The 13208-nt window shown below is 36.0% G+C and overlaps 1 protein-coding gene across 1 annotated transcript; it reads left to right on the forward strand.

Annotated features, from left to right (window-relative positions):
* The first annotated feature begins 10841 nt into the window (after positions 1 to 10841).
* On the forward strand, positions 10842 to 11300 carry LOC141601891 (uncharacterized). Its single transcript, XM_074422201.1, has one exon. The coding sequence runs from the start codon at positions 10842 to 10844 to the stop codon at positions 11298 to 11300; it is 459 nt and encodes a 152-aa protein (XP_074278302.1).
* The last annotated feature ends 1908 nt before the right edge of the window (positions 11301 to 13208 follow it).

The following is a 13208-nucleotide window of genomic DNA, read 5'->3' on the forward strand; positions in this document are numbered from 1 at the left end:
TAACACTTTTTTTTTTCTAAGAATTACACTTTAGTCTTTTGCAATTAGACAATTTTTCGTTAAAATAACACTTTATGGTGTTAGAATTACATTTTTCTCTGCTAAAATTACACTTTTTTAAATTAAAATTATACTTTTGAAGCTTACAATTACACTTTTGTCTGCTAGAATTACACTATTTTTAGTTAAAAGTAGACTTTGTTGTGAAAAAATAACACTTTATTTTGTTTGAATTATAATTTTGTCTACTAAACTTTATTTTTTTTCTCTGCCACAGTTACACTTACTATCTGATGATGAAATAACACTATTTTTATTACAGATGCGGCAGTGGAGGATGATGCCGTGAAGTCTTCGGGAGGGACTATCGAGCCCAGAGAGGTAACAGCTGACGTAGTACCAGAGGCAGAGAACGCCGACATTCCTATCCCGGTACCCTACGTCCCTCACAGTGATCTGAGCTACCATCCTTTTTTACTTCACTCGAGTGAGCCCTTACCGTGCATGGATCACGTCATTGAGAACCTTGGGTGTTCTATTGATTGTGGGGCATCTAATCCTGAATTGTGCTTTGCGACGAGAAACCTAGCATTCAGTCAGGAGCTTTTAGTGCCAATGTTTAGTGACAGGAAATACTTGATTGACTATGCGTTCAATCAGTCAGATGCGTTTTCCGAGTTGTAAGTGTATTATTTTTTACAAGAGGCCCTTAACATTCCTAATTATATATATATTTGTTTACTAAGTGAATTTTTTTGTTGTAGTGAACGCTTGGTCCAATTTAGCGAGTTTTATTTCATTACCCGGGAAGATATTGCAACTTTGAACCCTGGGCAGCAAATCATGACAAGTGTTATTGATGGTTGGTGCTTGCTACTCAACCACATCATGAAACCTTCGGACATATCCCGTTGTTTCTTTGGCCTAAGTCACACTGTAAGTTCAAATGTTACCTTTGTGTCTTAAAATTACACATTTGTCCTTTAGAATTATACTTTTTAAAGTTAAAATTCTTCTTTTATATGTTAAAATTGCACATTTGTCTGTTAAAATGATACTTTTGGCCGTTAGAATTACACTTTTTATTGTGTAAATTATACTTTTAACATTACCCTTCTGTGTTAACAGTACACTTTTTTTTTGTTAAAGTTTCACTTTATTTTTATAAAATAGCTCTTTTAATTATCTGATCACGCATTTAACACTTTTCAAATTAAAGGACCCCGCAAGGTCTATTTGGAAGGCTCAAAAGCAAGGGAAAGTATTGAACAAAGATGAAGACATTTTTGGTGGCTGGGATGCCTGGGCTGAAACCTGTCGTGCACCATTCCAGCTTGACACGGACATGGTACATAACAAAACATGTAATCTTTTATCATGGTTTTTAAGGTTTCCTTTTTCTGATCTTAGCGACACACGATGAAGATCTTTCTGCCCGTGTTATCTGGTGACGGTGATCACTACAGTTGCGTGTGCATCAACTTTCTCACCGAGCAGATTGACTACCTCGATAACCGCAAATACGATGACCCATTAGAAAAGCTCCCTTACGGAGGGATAGCGCGTATTTCGGTAAGTGTACGATATCCAAAAGTCAACCAATTTATATGGGTCGTACTTCGTTAACACACTGACGAGTACTCATGTTCAGGCAAATATAATGGGGAAGTATTTGGTGTCTAAAGGGCTGTCTAAGGGGGCAATGGTCAGCGGGTTTAAGATCGTGAACATAGAGTTCATCTGGCAAGCTCAAGGATATTCGAGAAATGACTGTGGTGTTTTCATGATGCTACATATGATGTTCTACCGCGGAAGCCCTTTTCAATGTGACCTCGGGAAAGAGGATGCTATGAGTTTGTACCGTGCTCAGATTGCTGCAACACTCGTCCTCTGTGACATTAACAGTATTAGACGGGACATCTTGATGCGGGTTGGTTATTTCAAAGCAACTGCTGGACATCCGTTGACAAGAAAGTTAAATGCTGTTAAGAGGAAAACAAATGGTGACATAGGGCCGGAATCCACAAAACGTGCGCGCGTAACTGAATCTGAAGAGCCCGTTATGGAGGCGACACCTGTTGCCATGCGCATTCCATCTGGTAAAGCGCTATCATCTGTTAAGAGCCATCCTCGTGGAAACGGGGACGGGTTGGGCTACTCTCTCGACTGTGGTAGAGGTGGTCTCAACACAAATGTGGTGTCGAAGATGCTCCGGAGCAACCAAGCGTTAATCAAGGATATTAAACAGAGGAGGAAGCATGTTGCCGACTATTGCTTGTTAGATGACCACAATTATGATGAACGGTCTGTTAATCTGTCTTAATTAACGACTTCTTTAATCAAGGATACTCAAATTATTTTTCACATTTGTTCTACTTTAATTAACGACTTCTTTAATATTACGGAGTGCAGTGAACAGCTGGTCTGGTACACCCGTCACGCAACGCTTCAGAGAGCTGACATTATGTCCTTGTTGCCTGAAAACCTTATGTCGTTGAACGTCATCGAGTGCTAGTCGATTTTGATGAACCATTTGAAGAAGGAGGAATATGGCGACCAAATGAGGATGTCATTCTTTGGTATACGTCACATGGTAAATCCATTAACCATTGCATCATATTTATGCCCAGTTATATTACACCTTTGTTACTTAGAATGACACTTTTCTAACTTACAGTTATATTATGTGAATGTTTCACTTTAGTTCTTTTAATCAACAAAAGTGTCATTCTAACCGTGTTAAGTGTAATTTTAAGGGACAATAGTGTCATTTTAGGTGACAAAGTAACCACATTAATCATGTTCACTATTGTCTTTTAAAGGATATACGGTTGCGATTGCTTGAGACGTTTGAACAACCAGGCACACAATCAGACAGCAACTATGACAACCTGTACCAGCTCTGGGACACCTTCATCGTCGACAGTGAGCGAACCTTTAACTTGACAACAGACTTGCTATTTGTCCTGTTCTGCATTGACGACCATTTCGCATGCGTATGTATCAATCACAAATCAAATACAGTCGACTTGCTGGACGGGCAAAGGCATTCTGATTTGAAAAAGTCGCAGTTTGGAAGAACAGCGCGTTTAATTGTAAGTTATTGTCCATCCCTTTCTTCCGAATGCTATCTTTTTTGTTCAATCAGTTTGTTGAGGTAATTATGTACATTTTCAGGCTAGCGCAGTGAGTGATTATTTAGAATCACGGGATAAGGAAAAGAAGAACACTAGGGCACGGCAAATTCCTAATTATGTGTTGCGCCAGATACCTTTCAGCGGGATGTCACCTACTCTCAACCAACCAGAGTCGGGTTTGTTCACCATGATGGCTATGCTCTTATACGAGGGTCTTCCTTTCCAGCATGAAGACCTTGAGAAGAAGAAATCAAGGCGCTATTTGGTGATCCAGCTGATAGCTACCCTCGTTCTAGCAGACATGAACGTTTTGCGCGAAGGTGTGCTCGAGAAGGTCAAAGCTTTTGTTAGCACGAAGGACAAACTGTGGAAGGTATTACAACAGAAGCGTAGAAATGTGAAAAAATAACAACCTTAATTTAGTAGTTAAGTTTTTGTGGGAATATTGCCTTGGCTATGTAAACACTTATTTCATACTTTGTATTATTTGCAGATGTTAGCAACCTTCATCTAGACAGTTTTTGTGTAAACAATCTTTCAACATTCTATAAGACAAGGTGTTTTATGTTAATACATATGACATGCCGGCAAAGAATGTATTTAGTTCAACAATTGTGAGTAATATGTTAGTTAAATCGATCGAAAGAAAGTGTGGCTGTAATACACAAAAGTGTAATTCTAACCGTCAGAAATGTAATTCTAACCGGCCATATCAGTGACAGATAGACCTTACATTACACAAAATATAAATGTAATTTTAAAAGGCAAAAGTGTCATTTTAGGTGTTTTATTTATGATGAAAATATAGTTATGCTGTTAAAAGTTGGTGCAATAATATTTATCAGTAATTGCTTAAATTACAAGGTTGTCAGTTAAACTTAATACTTTTTAAAGTAAAAATTATACTTTTGTTTGTTACAATTACACTTTTGTCCGTTAAAATTATACTTTTTAAAGTTAAAATTATACTTTTGTAGCTTACAATTACACTTTAGTCCGTTAGAATTATACTTTTTGCCCTTAGAATTACACTTGTCAAAGTTAAAATTATACTTTTGCATGAACACTTAACTATGTTATAAGGCTTTACTATAGATGAAGTGTAACTGAAATTGCATATTCTGTAATTATAAGGAGTTTAAGTGTAATTCTGATCATAACAATCCTACCCTAAGCAGATATGAGGCCATTGCAATTTTATTCCCTAGATATGTGTAATTGTAAGGACATAATTTGTCATAATAGTCAAGAGTGAAAAATTCAACGTTCTGGTTTTGCACATTATAACTGTTTTGTCCAATAAAAAATACTTCAACAAAATACATTGTAATACCAAAGGCGACCAGTTGCCTTCCTGGCACTTTGATGTCTAAACACAATACGAAATATCATGTTGTACCTCGTATTTTGTGTAGACATACCCAAAAAAATGTACTAATTATTAGGTATTATATTGATTATTCTAAGATGCCTTCTTCTTCGTCTTCTTCTTCTTCTTCTTCTTCTTCTTCTTCTTCTTCTTCTTCTTCTTCTTCTTCTTTCTTCTTCCGCTTCTTCTTCTTCTTCTTCTTCTTCTTCTTCTTCTTCTTCCGACGAGGGTGCTGACGATTGCGACAATGGTGGGTGCTCTGCGAATGGGTTAGGGCAGTTCCTTTTGTCATGGTTAGCTAATCGCTTGCAATTTTTACACATACGTTTTGGCTTCCTTGCCAAAGCAACTGCTTTTTCCTTCATCGACAACATTCTCTTTCCGCTCCCCTTGTTCTTTGACTTCTAGGGCGGCAAAATTGTTATCTCCTGACTAGGAGAACATCCAAGAATTTTCTCCAACTGTTGTTGTTTATTCAATGGTGATGCTAATGGTGAAAGTTTCTCCTTAAACTGTCTAATTAGACTAGAAAAGTTGTCGACATCATTCTTCAATTTGCCAATGAGCATACCAACTGTCTGATGAATCTCCGACCACATTACTGACATCGCAATCTGTTTTCCATCTATTATATCAACGTCCTCAGTTGCTTCACCATTACAATCGAACATTTTAGACAACCTTGCATCTTTACACCATCTTTTAACAACACATTGTTCTGGAATAATCTTCACTCCGTTTGACGAGTAAATCCATATGACATGCCGGCAAAGAATGCCTTTCCTCTCAAGCATTCTGCAGCTACAAGTGGCTTTCAATGTATCTAGTTCAACAATATAGAGTAATATGTTAGATAAATCAGTCAGAAGAAAGTGTGACTGTAATACACAAAAGTGTAATTTTAATCAATAAAAGTGTGATTTTAACGGAAAAAAGTATAACTTTAACAACACAGTATAATTTTAACCTAATTTGTAATTTTAACAATCCAAAGTGTAATTTTAATGAATAAAAGTGTAATTTTAACGGATTAAAGTATAACTTTAGCAACCCAAAGTATTATTTTAACATCCCAAAGTATAATTCTAATAACCCTAAGTGTAATTTTAATCAACAAAAGTATAATTTTAATGGATAAAAGTATAATTTTAACAAACAAATGCTACAGAATGATACCTGGGCAGTATGTGACCTCATAATTTCTATCCCTGTTTGCATCTCTTACAGTGGTCAGCTCTAAAGAGCCACACTCAGTGAATCCTCTGCTTTTACAAGTACCCATTGAGCACTTGGCCTCTTCTTGAAATTCCTCGAATACTTTATGGCTGTACACTTGCGCCCCGTGCACTTCGATAGCTAGATGCGTTGATATTACAGGGAAAGTGTGTCTCATTACGATTGTCAACTGCTTTTGTGTGTGTCTTTGTTGGTCCATCGCGCCAAAACAAAACGCATCGAAAACTCAACTAATGTTCCGGACTTACTCTCAAATCTCTTAAAAAAACTATTTTCGCTCTCTGATCTTTGGGTGGTCCTCATAACACCCCCCATATCTAGGTCCCTACAATGAGCCATAACCCACTGCTTCCTTTTAGCGTACATTTCTTGGAACCAGTCAATGTTATTAACATTGTGTTCCCTGCCAATTTCTTCCCATTTTGCATCGAACTCTGCCGCTTCAATGTCTTCATCCCATATTATGGCATTCAATTTCTTTAGAAACACTGAATAATCATCTCTCGCCATTCCATACTTGCTTGGAACCTTGTTCATGATATGCCACATACAATAGCGGTGGCGCGCTGTCTTGAACACCAATGGCACCGCTTTAAGAATACCAGGATCCTGATCGGTGATAATGTACTTAGGCTCTTTGCCACCCATCGCAGCCAGAAAACGGTTAAAAACCCATTTAAACGAGTCTGCATCTTCATGAGCAACAAGCGCTCCACAGAAAGTGACTGACCGTTTATGATTATCAACCCCGGTGAAAGGTGTGAAGGACATGTCATACTTATTGGTGGAATACGTCGGATCGAACGACACTACATCCCCAAAAACTGAGTAGTTCCTTCTAGCGATTCCGTCGGCCCATATAGCTTTACTAAGGTTACCGTCAGAATCAACATCATAGTCAAAGAAGAACCCTGGTCTATTAACAACCAATTCCTTAAAGTGGTCCACGAACATCTGACCGTCCCGTTCATGAATGTAGCATTTCACATCTCTGTGAAAGTTCTTAAAAGAATTCAAACTAGCTCCGATGTTTTCAAACCCATTAACATGTTCCTTCAAAATTTTGTAAGTCTTCGTAGCTCCTATCTTCAGCTGTTGATTATTGACAATCTTTTAGATGTACGTATTTTAATCAACAAAAACATAATTAAAACAGATACAAATGTATAAGTTCAAAAAAAGAAAAGTGTTGTTTTAACAAGAAAAAAATGTAATTGTAGACGCAAAAAGTGTAATTTTAGTTGATAAAAGTGTAATTCTAACAAAATAAAGTGAAATTATAACAAAAACAAGTGTAATTTTATTCAAGAAAAGTGTAATTTTAATCAGCTCACCCTTGAATTATAAAGGATTATCATTTTGTGATAGTCTGTTATGTTGCAAGCCAACTTTTGAAACTCTCTATCCCTGGCTGATACGAGTTCATGGTTGTGGCCACTTTGTGGAATCACAATTCTTAATTCCCCATTCATCACGAATAGCCTAATCCTCGCTTTGCAACCAACACGCCTGACTTTGTCTCTCCTACCTGAGTCCTGGCCGCCACTACACTCCAATTGTCCCTTATGTTTGAACCCCTCCCGGTTGCAAACCAACAGTTTAGATTTGATCTCCCCTCCACGCCATCTCTTAGTCGTGTACTTACGCACATCAAAACCACAAGCAACAGCATAAATTCTATAAAATGTCACTGCTTCCTCTATTTCTAGAAATTCCTGACCAACATTGGGGGTGAACTTAGCTTCAACGTCTTTGCAAAATTCTTCTTCGTTCGGCTTTCGTTTTCCATTGTGCTCAATATTATCTGACAATAGCGTAATTATTATCAATTGTTTTCATAACAACTTAAAGTAACCTATATATTTGTTAAAATTATATATTTCTTAAAATTACACTTTTCGTAGTTATCATTACACTTTTATCTGTTAGAATTATACTTTCTACTTTTACAATTACAGTTTATAAACTTACAAATTTTTCTCATTACAATCAACCCTTTGGTTGTTAAAATTACACTTTTGTCTGTTACAATTATACTTGTTACTATTAGAATTACAGTTTGAAAACTTACAGAAATTGTCTTTTGCAATAACACTTTTACTAGTCAAAATTACACGTTTCTCAGTTAAAATTATACGTTTTACTATTAGAATTACTGTTTACAAATTTAGAACGTTTGCCTGTTATGATAACAATTTTACCTGTTAAAATTACAGTTTAATCTCTTAGAATTATACTTTTTATTATTACAATTACAGTTTCAAAACTTACAGCTTTTCTGTTAGAATAAACCCTTTGGTTCTTATAAATACACTTTTGTCTGTTACAATTATACTTGTTATTATTAGAATTACAGTTTGAAAACTTACATATTTTGTCTCTTACAATAACACTTTTACCTGTTAAAATTACACTTTTATCAGTTATAATTACACTTTTATCAGTTATAATTACAATTTTGACAATTTCAATTTAAGGTACAAATATTACACTTTTGAAATTCAATTCTACCATAATAATTACAATAATACTTTGGTGGCTTAAAATCACACCATTTGCAGTTAAAATTACAATTTCATCCCATTATTATTACACTTTTTAATGTTACAGTTAAACTTTATTCGTCTTCTTACAGTCATGTTGCAGATACAATATTCACTGTAATAAATTTCAAACCTGAAATATGATGTTGAACTCTACCATATAAATAACTCCAACATCGAGAAGTTTAACTTATTATTCACAGAGTTGATATTGAACTCTATAATGATGGAGTTCATGTTAAAAGAGTGGATTTACAGATTTTACATAATAAAAAACAAGCTTCAAAAATAACCTAAAATACACTTCGTCATCATATTTAAACAACTGTTCATATCTAACCTAATGTTTTCATAAAAGCATGATATATAAACTAACTTTGAATGAAGAAAATAAAAAAAACAATCCAATAATTACCATGGCCAAATGGAATCATTTGCAAATCCGTCATTTTTTACGTTGGACGTTGGTCTTGTTGTTTGTTTCTGAGATTGGAGGATAATAAAGGAAGCTGATAAAGGAAGCTGATAAAGGAAGATGATAAATGAAGAAAGTAGGATTTGCTCTAAATTATCGCCAGTCTGATGAGTTTTTTTTTCAAATTGTGTTTTGGTGGAGTATGTTTAGAAATGTGTTGAGAAAGGTTGTTAAATGATTATGGATGTGTTTGTGTGTGCACAGTGGGTAATAGGAAATAGTACTGACACACACATCCTCTCTCCTCCTCAACCTATTTCCTTTTTTTTTCACGCCTATAGTGGGATTAAAGTAGGCAAATCTCCACTCTCCCTTCTCCTAATCCAAGGGCCCTAATAAAGACTTAGGGACTCAAAAGATATTAAGGACTTGGGAGAACTTGTCACTATATATATATATATATATATATATATATATGAAGAGACCCAATTTGATTAAGTTAATGTTGATGATGCCTTTAGACAAATTAATCTCATTGTTATTTAATCGTGTGCCTCTTAAGTTTTAACCATGTAGCATGAAGCTCCAATTGTCAATTCAAGGTTATCAAGAATGTCATCATGAAGATCAAAAATGAAGATTGTCATTAGTGCTAAAGTCATGTATTGTAAGGAGATCCTTAACTCGAATTTACGTTTAGGTGCAAAAACAACAGTTCAGTCAACTGTTAATTAAGGCTCGTCTTTGAAAGAGATATTTCGAAATTATTTGAATCTTTGTTAAAATGCTTTCAAATATCACAAATGATTTTTGGAAATGTTTTGAAGTCTTTTGAAGAAAATAAAGCTTTCAATGTCTTGCTAAGGAGTGTGCTTGCACAATAAGACACTTTCTATAAATGGGTTGTTTGTTTTTTACATTTATGGAAATATTTATGGTTCCCATAAACACAACCATTTATGCTTGTTTCTTGATGAAAAACCCAACCTGTTTTGTGTGTGTGCACAATCTGATTTCTTGCATTCTTAGGCACCGATTTCTTGAGGAAGAATACTCGGTTGCTTGGAGAAGATTTCGGTTGACTTGTGCATGTTGTCCAAGGAAACTACTTACATTATTTTAATCACTTGTGCTTATGAGTGTAAGATATTTTAATGTGTAAAGTATACTACTTGGACATTATAAATAGCTTACTTAAATCATTTTTACAAGTGTGCAATAACGAGTTTAAAACTGAAAAAAGACTTAAGCTTTCAATCGAGTAAATTAACTTTGCAAAACCTTTTATCATTTCAAATCTTTGAATCATTTTGCAAGTTTGTTTATTTATCTTTTGAGTCTTTTATTGAGTTATTGTATTGCACCTAGTCGTTTATTCGTGTTTAAAGATCCCGTGTTTTGTACTTAAACTTTATCTCCTCCGTTCAATTAACTGAACAACATTGAGATAAGTGGAGTCTTGTAACAACCGGGTAGAACCAAACCAATGTCTTAGGATAGAGTTATCCTTAAGCATGAAGTCTTAAAAGCAGAGTAGCTTTTGAGCACGGAGTCTTTCGGCGGAGTAGCCCAAAGCAAAAGCCGTATTGCGGAGTAGCTTTAAGCACGGAGTGTTTCGGCGGAGTAGCCCAAAGAAAAAGTCTTGGAAGCGGAGTAGCTTTTTAACATTAGCAACCGGAGTAGGTTGGGGAGTTGTTTTATTATTCGGGGTGGTCTTAGTTTGTATGAGTTTACTTCTGAGACGTTTAATAAAATAGCGCTGGACGTAGGTCGCGGAGTAGTGACCGAACCAGTTTTAAAAACATCGTTTATCGTGTCTATTTCATTTTATTTCCGCTGCACACTCTACTCACGTTTTTATCTACAGAATCAACTGTTGAGTACACTGTAACTTTTGCTTGCTGAATCGTTGTTGATTACTTCTAACTCTCTAGTTCTAAGTATCGACTTCTCCTTTCATTTAAGCATTGTTTAAAGTGTTTAAGAGTTTTTAAAGAAGCTTTCAGTAAGCTTAAATTTTAAATAGACAACTAATTCACCCCCTCCCCCTCTTAGGTGCTCTCGCCCGTGACTCTTCAATTGGTATCAGAGCCTTGTGCTCTTCATAGCTGGTTAATTACCAGAGAGTTGATCCTGTAGTCATGGACGGGAAACATAATAAGTACCCTATGTTCAAAGGGGATAACTACTCCTGGTGGAAGCACCGTATGGAACACTACGTCAAAAGTACGGATTATGAGTGTTGGGTCATTATTCAAAAGGGTCCCCTTGCTATAACGGTTACTGACTCTGATGGGAACAATGTCGTAAAAAGTGAGGACAGTTATGTTGAGGTTGACTATCGTAAAGTCGAGAAAAATTCTAAAGCCATCGGTGAACAAGATATCAATCGCATCTCCGGATGTACCTCGACTAAAGAGATTTGGGACACCTTAAACCTTGCATATGAAGGAACGTCTCAAGTCAAGAAGCATCGTATTGACCTTCTCATGCAACAATATGAGATATTCAATATGATAAAAGACGAGTCAATCAATTTTATTTCTTCTCGCTTTTCTAGTATTGTCAATGAACTTAAAGGTCAAGGTAGAGAGTTCTAATCCGAGGATATAGTCCGAAAGATCCTTCGTAGCCTAAGTGATAAATGGCAACCAAAGGTGACGGCTATTGAGGAGGCTAAAGATCTGTCCAAATTGTCCCTCAATGAGTTAATGGGTTCACTCATGGCACACGAGTTATGTCTCGCAAAGCGCCCGGGTGAAATTTCCAAAGCTATAGGTTTCGCTCTCAAATAAACCTCAAGTGATGAGAAAGATGATGGAGATGACGAACAAGCCATGTACTCACGTAACATGGCGGATATGATCAATAGTCACAATCCTAAGAAGTTCAACAATGCTAAAAGAAAACGTTTTCAAAAGAAGAGATATTATTCAACGGTGGCTTCTTTCAAATGTGGTGAGAAAGGTCACCTTATCAAAGATTGTCTCAAATGGAATGAGTTCAAATCTAGAGAAAAACGAGATTTTGCAAGGAAAGATTTTAAGCATAAAGTCATGTCTGCAATATGGGGTGTATCTGATTCCGATGAGGATGAAGTCCTTGAAGAAGAATCAGATGCCAAAGTTTATATGACAACTCGTCCTGATCTTGACGAACCCAAGTCTTCAAAGAAAGTATCCGCACTATGCCTTATGGCTCACTCCGATGACTCCAGCGATGACTCCGACACCGAGGTAATTAATCTCAAGAACAAGGTTAGAACTCTTTCTAAAGATAAGCTTTGTTTGATGTTTGATGACGTACTTGACAAGAGTCTAGCTAAAAATGATAAACTCTATGACTTGCAAACTCAAATTGAGGAGATTGCCGAAGAAAATGTTGGTCGTAGAGAGTGTCTAGACGAGATAAAAGAAAGTAACATCATTCCATCACTCAGAAAAGAAATTAAGAAATTGAGAAAAGAAAACCTTGTTCTCACGAATATTGCTAGCTCGTCAAAAGCAACAGTTGCCTCAACTGTTATTTCTGATGTTGAAAAAGAAAACGAGTCTTTAATTATTCAAGTTGATATTTTGATTAAAGAATGAGACTCAGTGCTAGCTGACCTTACCTCGTGTCGACATGATAATAAGCAACTTGTACAAATTGCTATGTTGCTTAGTGATGAATGTAGTCATGCTAAATTCGCTTTCGACAAAGTAGGCAAACTAAATCTTGACCATCTTGCTAAAATTGAAACATTGACCAAAGAGTTGCATGATGCTAAAGAGTTTTACAGGAAATGGGAAGGTGGCCAAAACATTTTAGACTCCCTCATAAATCAGTCCCAAAAATCTGAAGAGAAAGCTGGACTTGGTTTCAAAAGCAACAGTTCAGCGAACTATAACTTTCGAAACCAGGAACCAAGCAAGACTGATTTTCGAAGGAGAAAAAATGCAGGCCTTCCTGAGTATATTTTTTGTAACTTTTGTGGTAAGACAAGTCATGAATTTAATGGTTGTCCTAACAGATTAAACGACTTAAACAAAAACATCAAGGCTACCAAAAAGGAGTGGGTTCGCAAACATTTGATTAATAATGCAACTCACAAAAAGGGATCCAGATTCGTTTGGATTCCTAAACTAACCTCTTGATTTCTTATAGGCATTAGTGAGAGGTAGCAACAATTGGTACTTGGACAGTGGATGTTCACATCATATGACGGGAAGTAGAAATCAATTTCTCTCACTAGAAGCCTACAATGGTGGTACTGTGACGTTTGGTGACAATAAGAAAGTTGAAATTATTGCAATCAGGAAGGTTGGTAAGTCATCGTCACAATGTGTCAACAAAGTATTTCTTGTCAAAGGTTTGAAGCATAATGTCCTTAACATATCTCAATTGTGTGGTAATGGTAATATCGTTGAATTTTGTGCTAGTGAATGTCGTGTCTTAGATGGTAATACAAGGAAAGTTTTCTTAGAAGGAAAACGTGTTAAAGATGTTTATTTGACTAATCTTTTTGC

This window comes from Silene latifolia, chromosome 9 (assembly GCF_048544455.1).
Source record: "Silene latifolia isolate original U9 population chromosome 9, ASM4854445v1, whole genome shotgun sequence".
Lineage (NCBI taxonomy): Eukaryota > Viridiplantae > Streptophyta > Magnoliopsida > Caryophyllales > Caryophyllaceae > Silene > Silene latifolia.

What these genes read in the sequence shown, in the direction of transcription:
- LOC141601891 (XM_074422201.1), top strand. Translation starts at nt 10,842, where the DNA reads ATGGACGGGAAACATAATAAGTACCCTATGTTCAAAGGGGATAACTAC.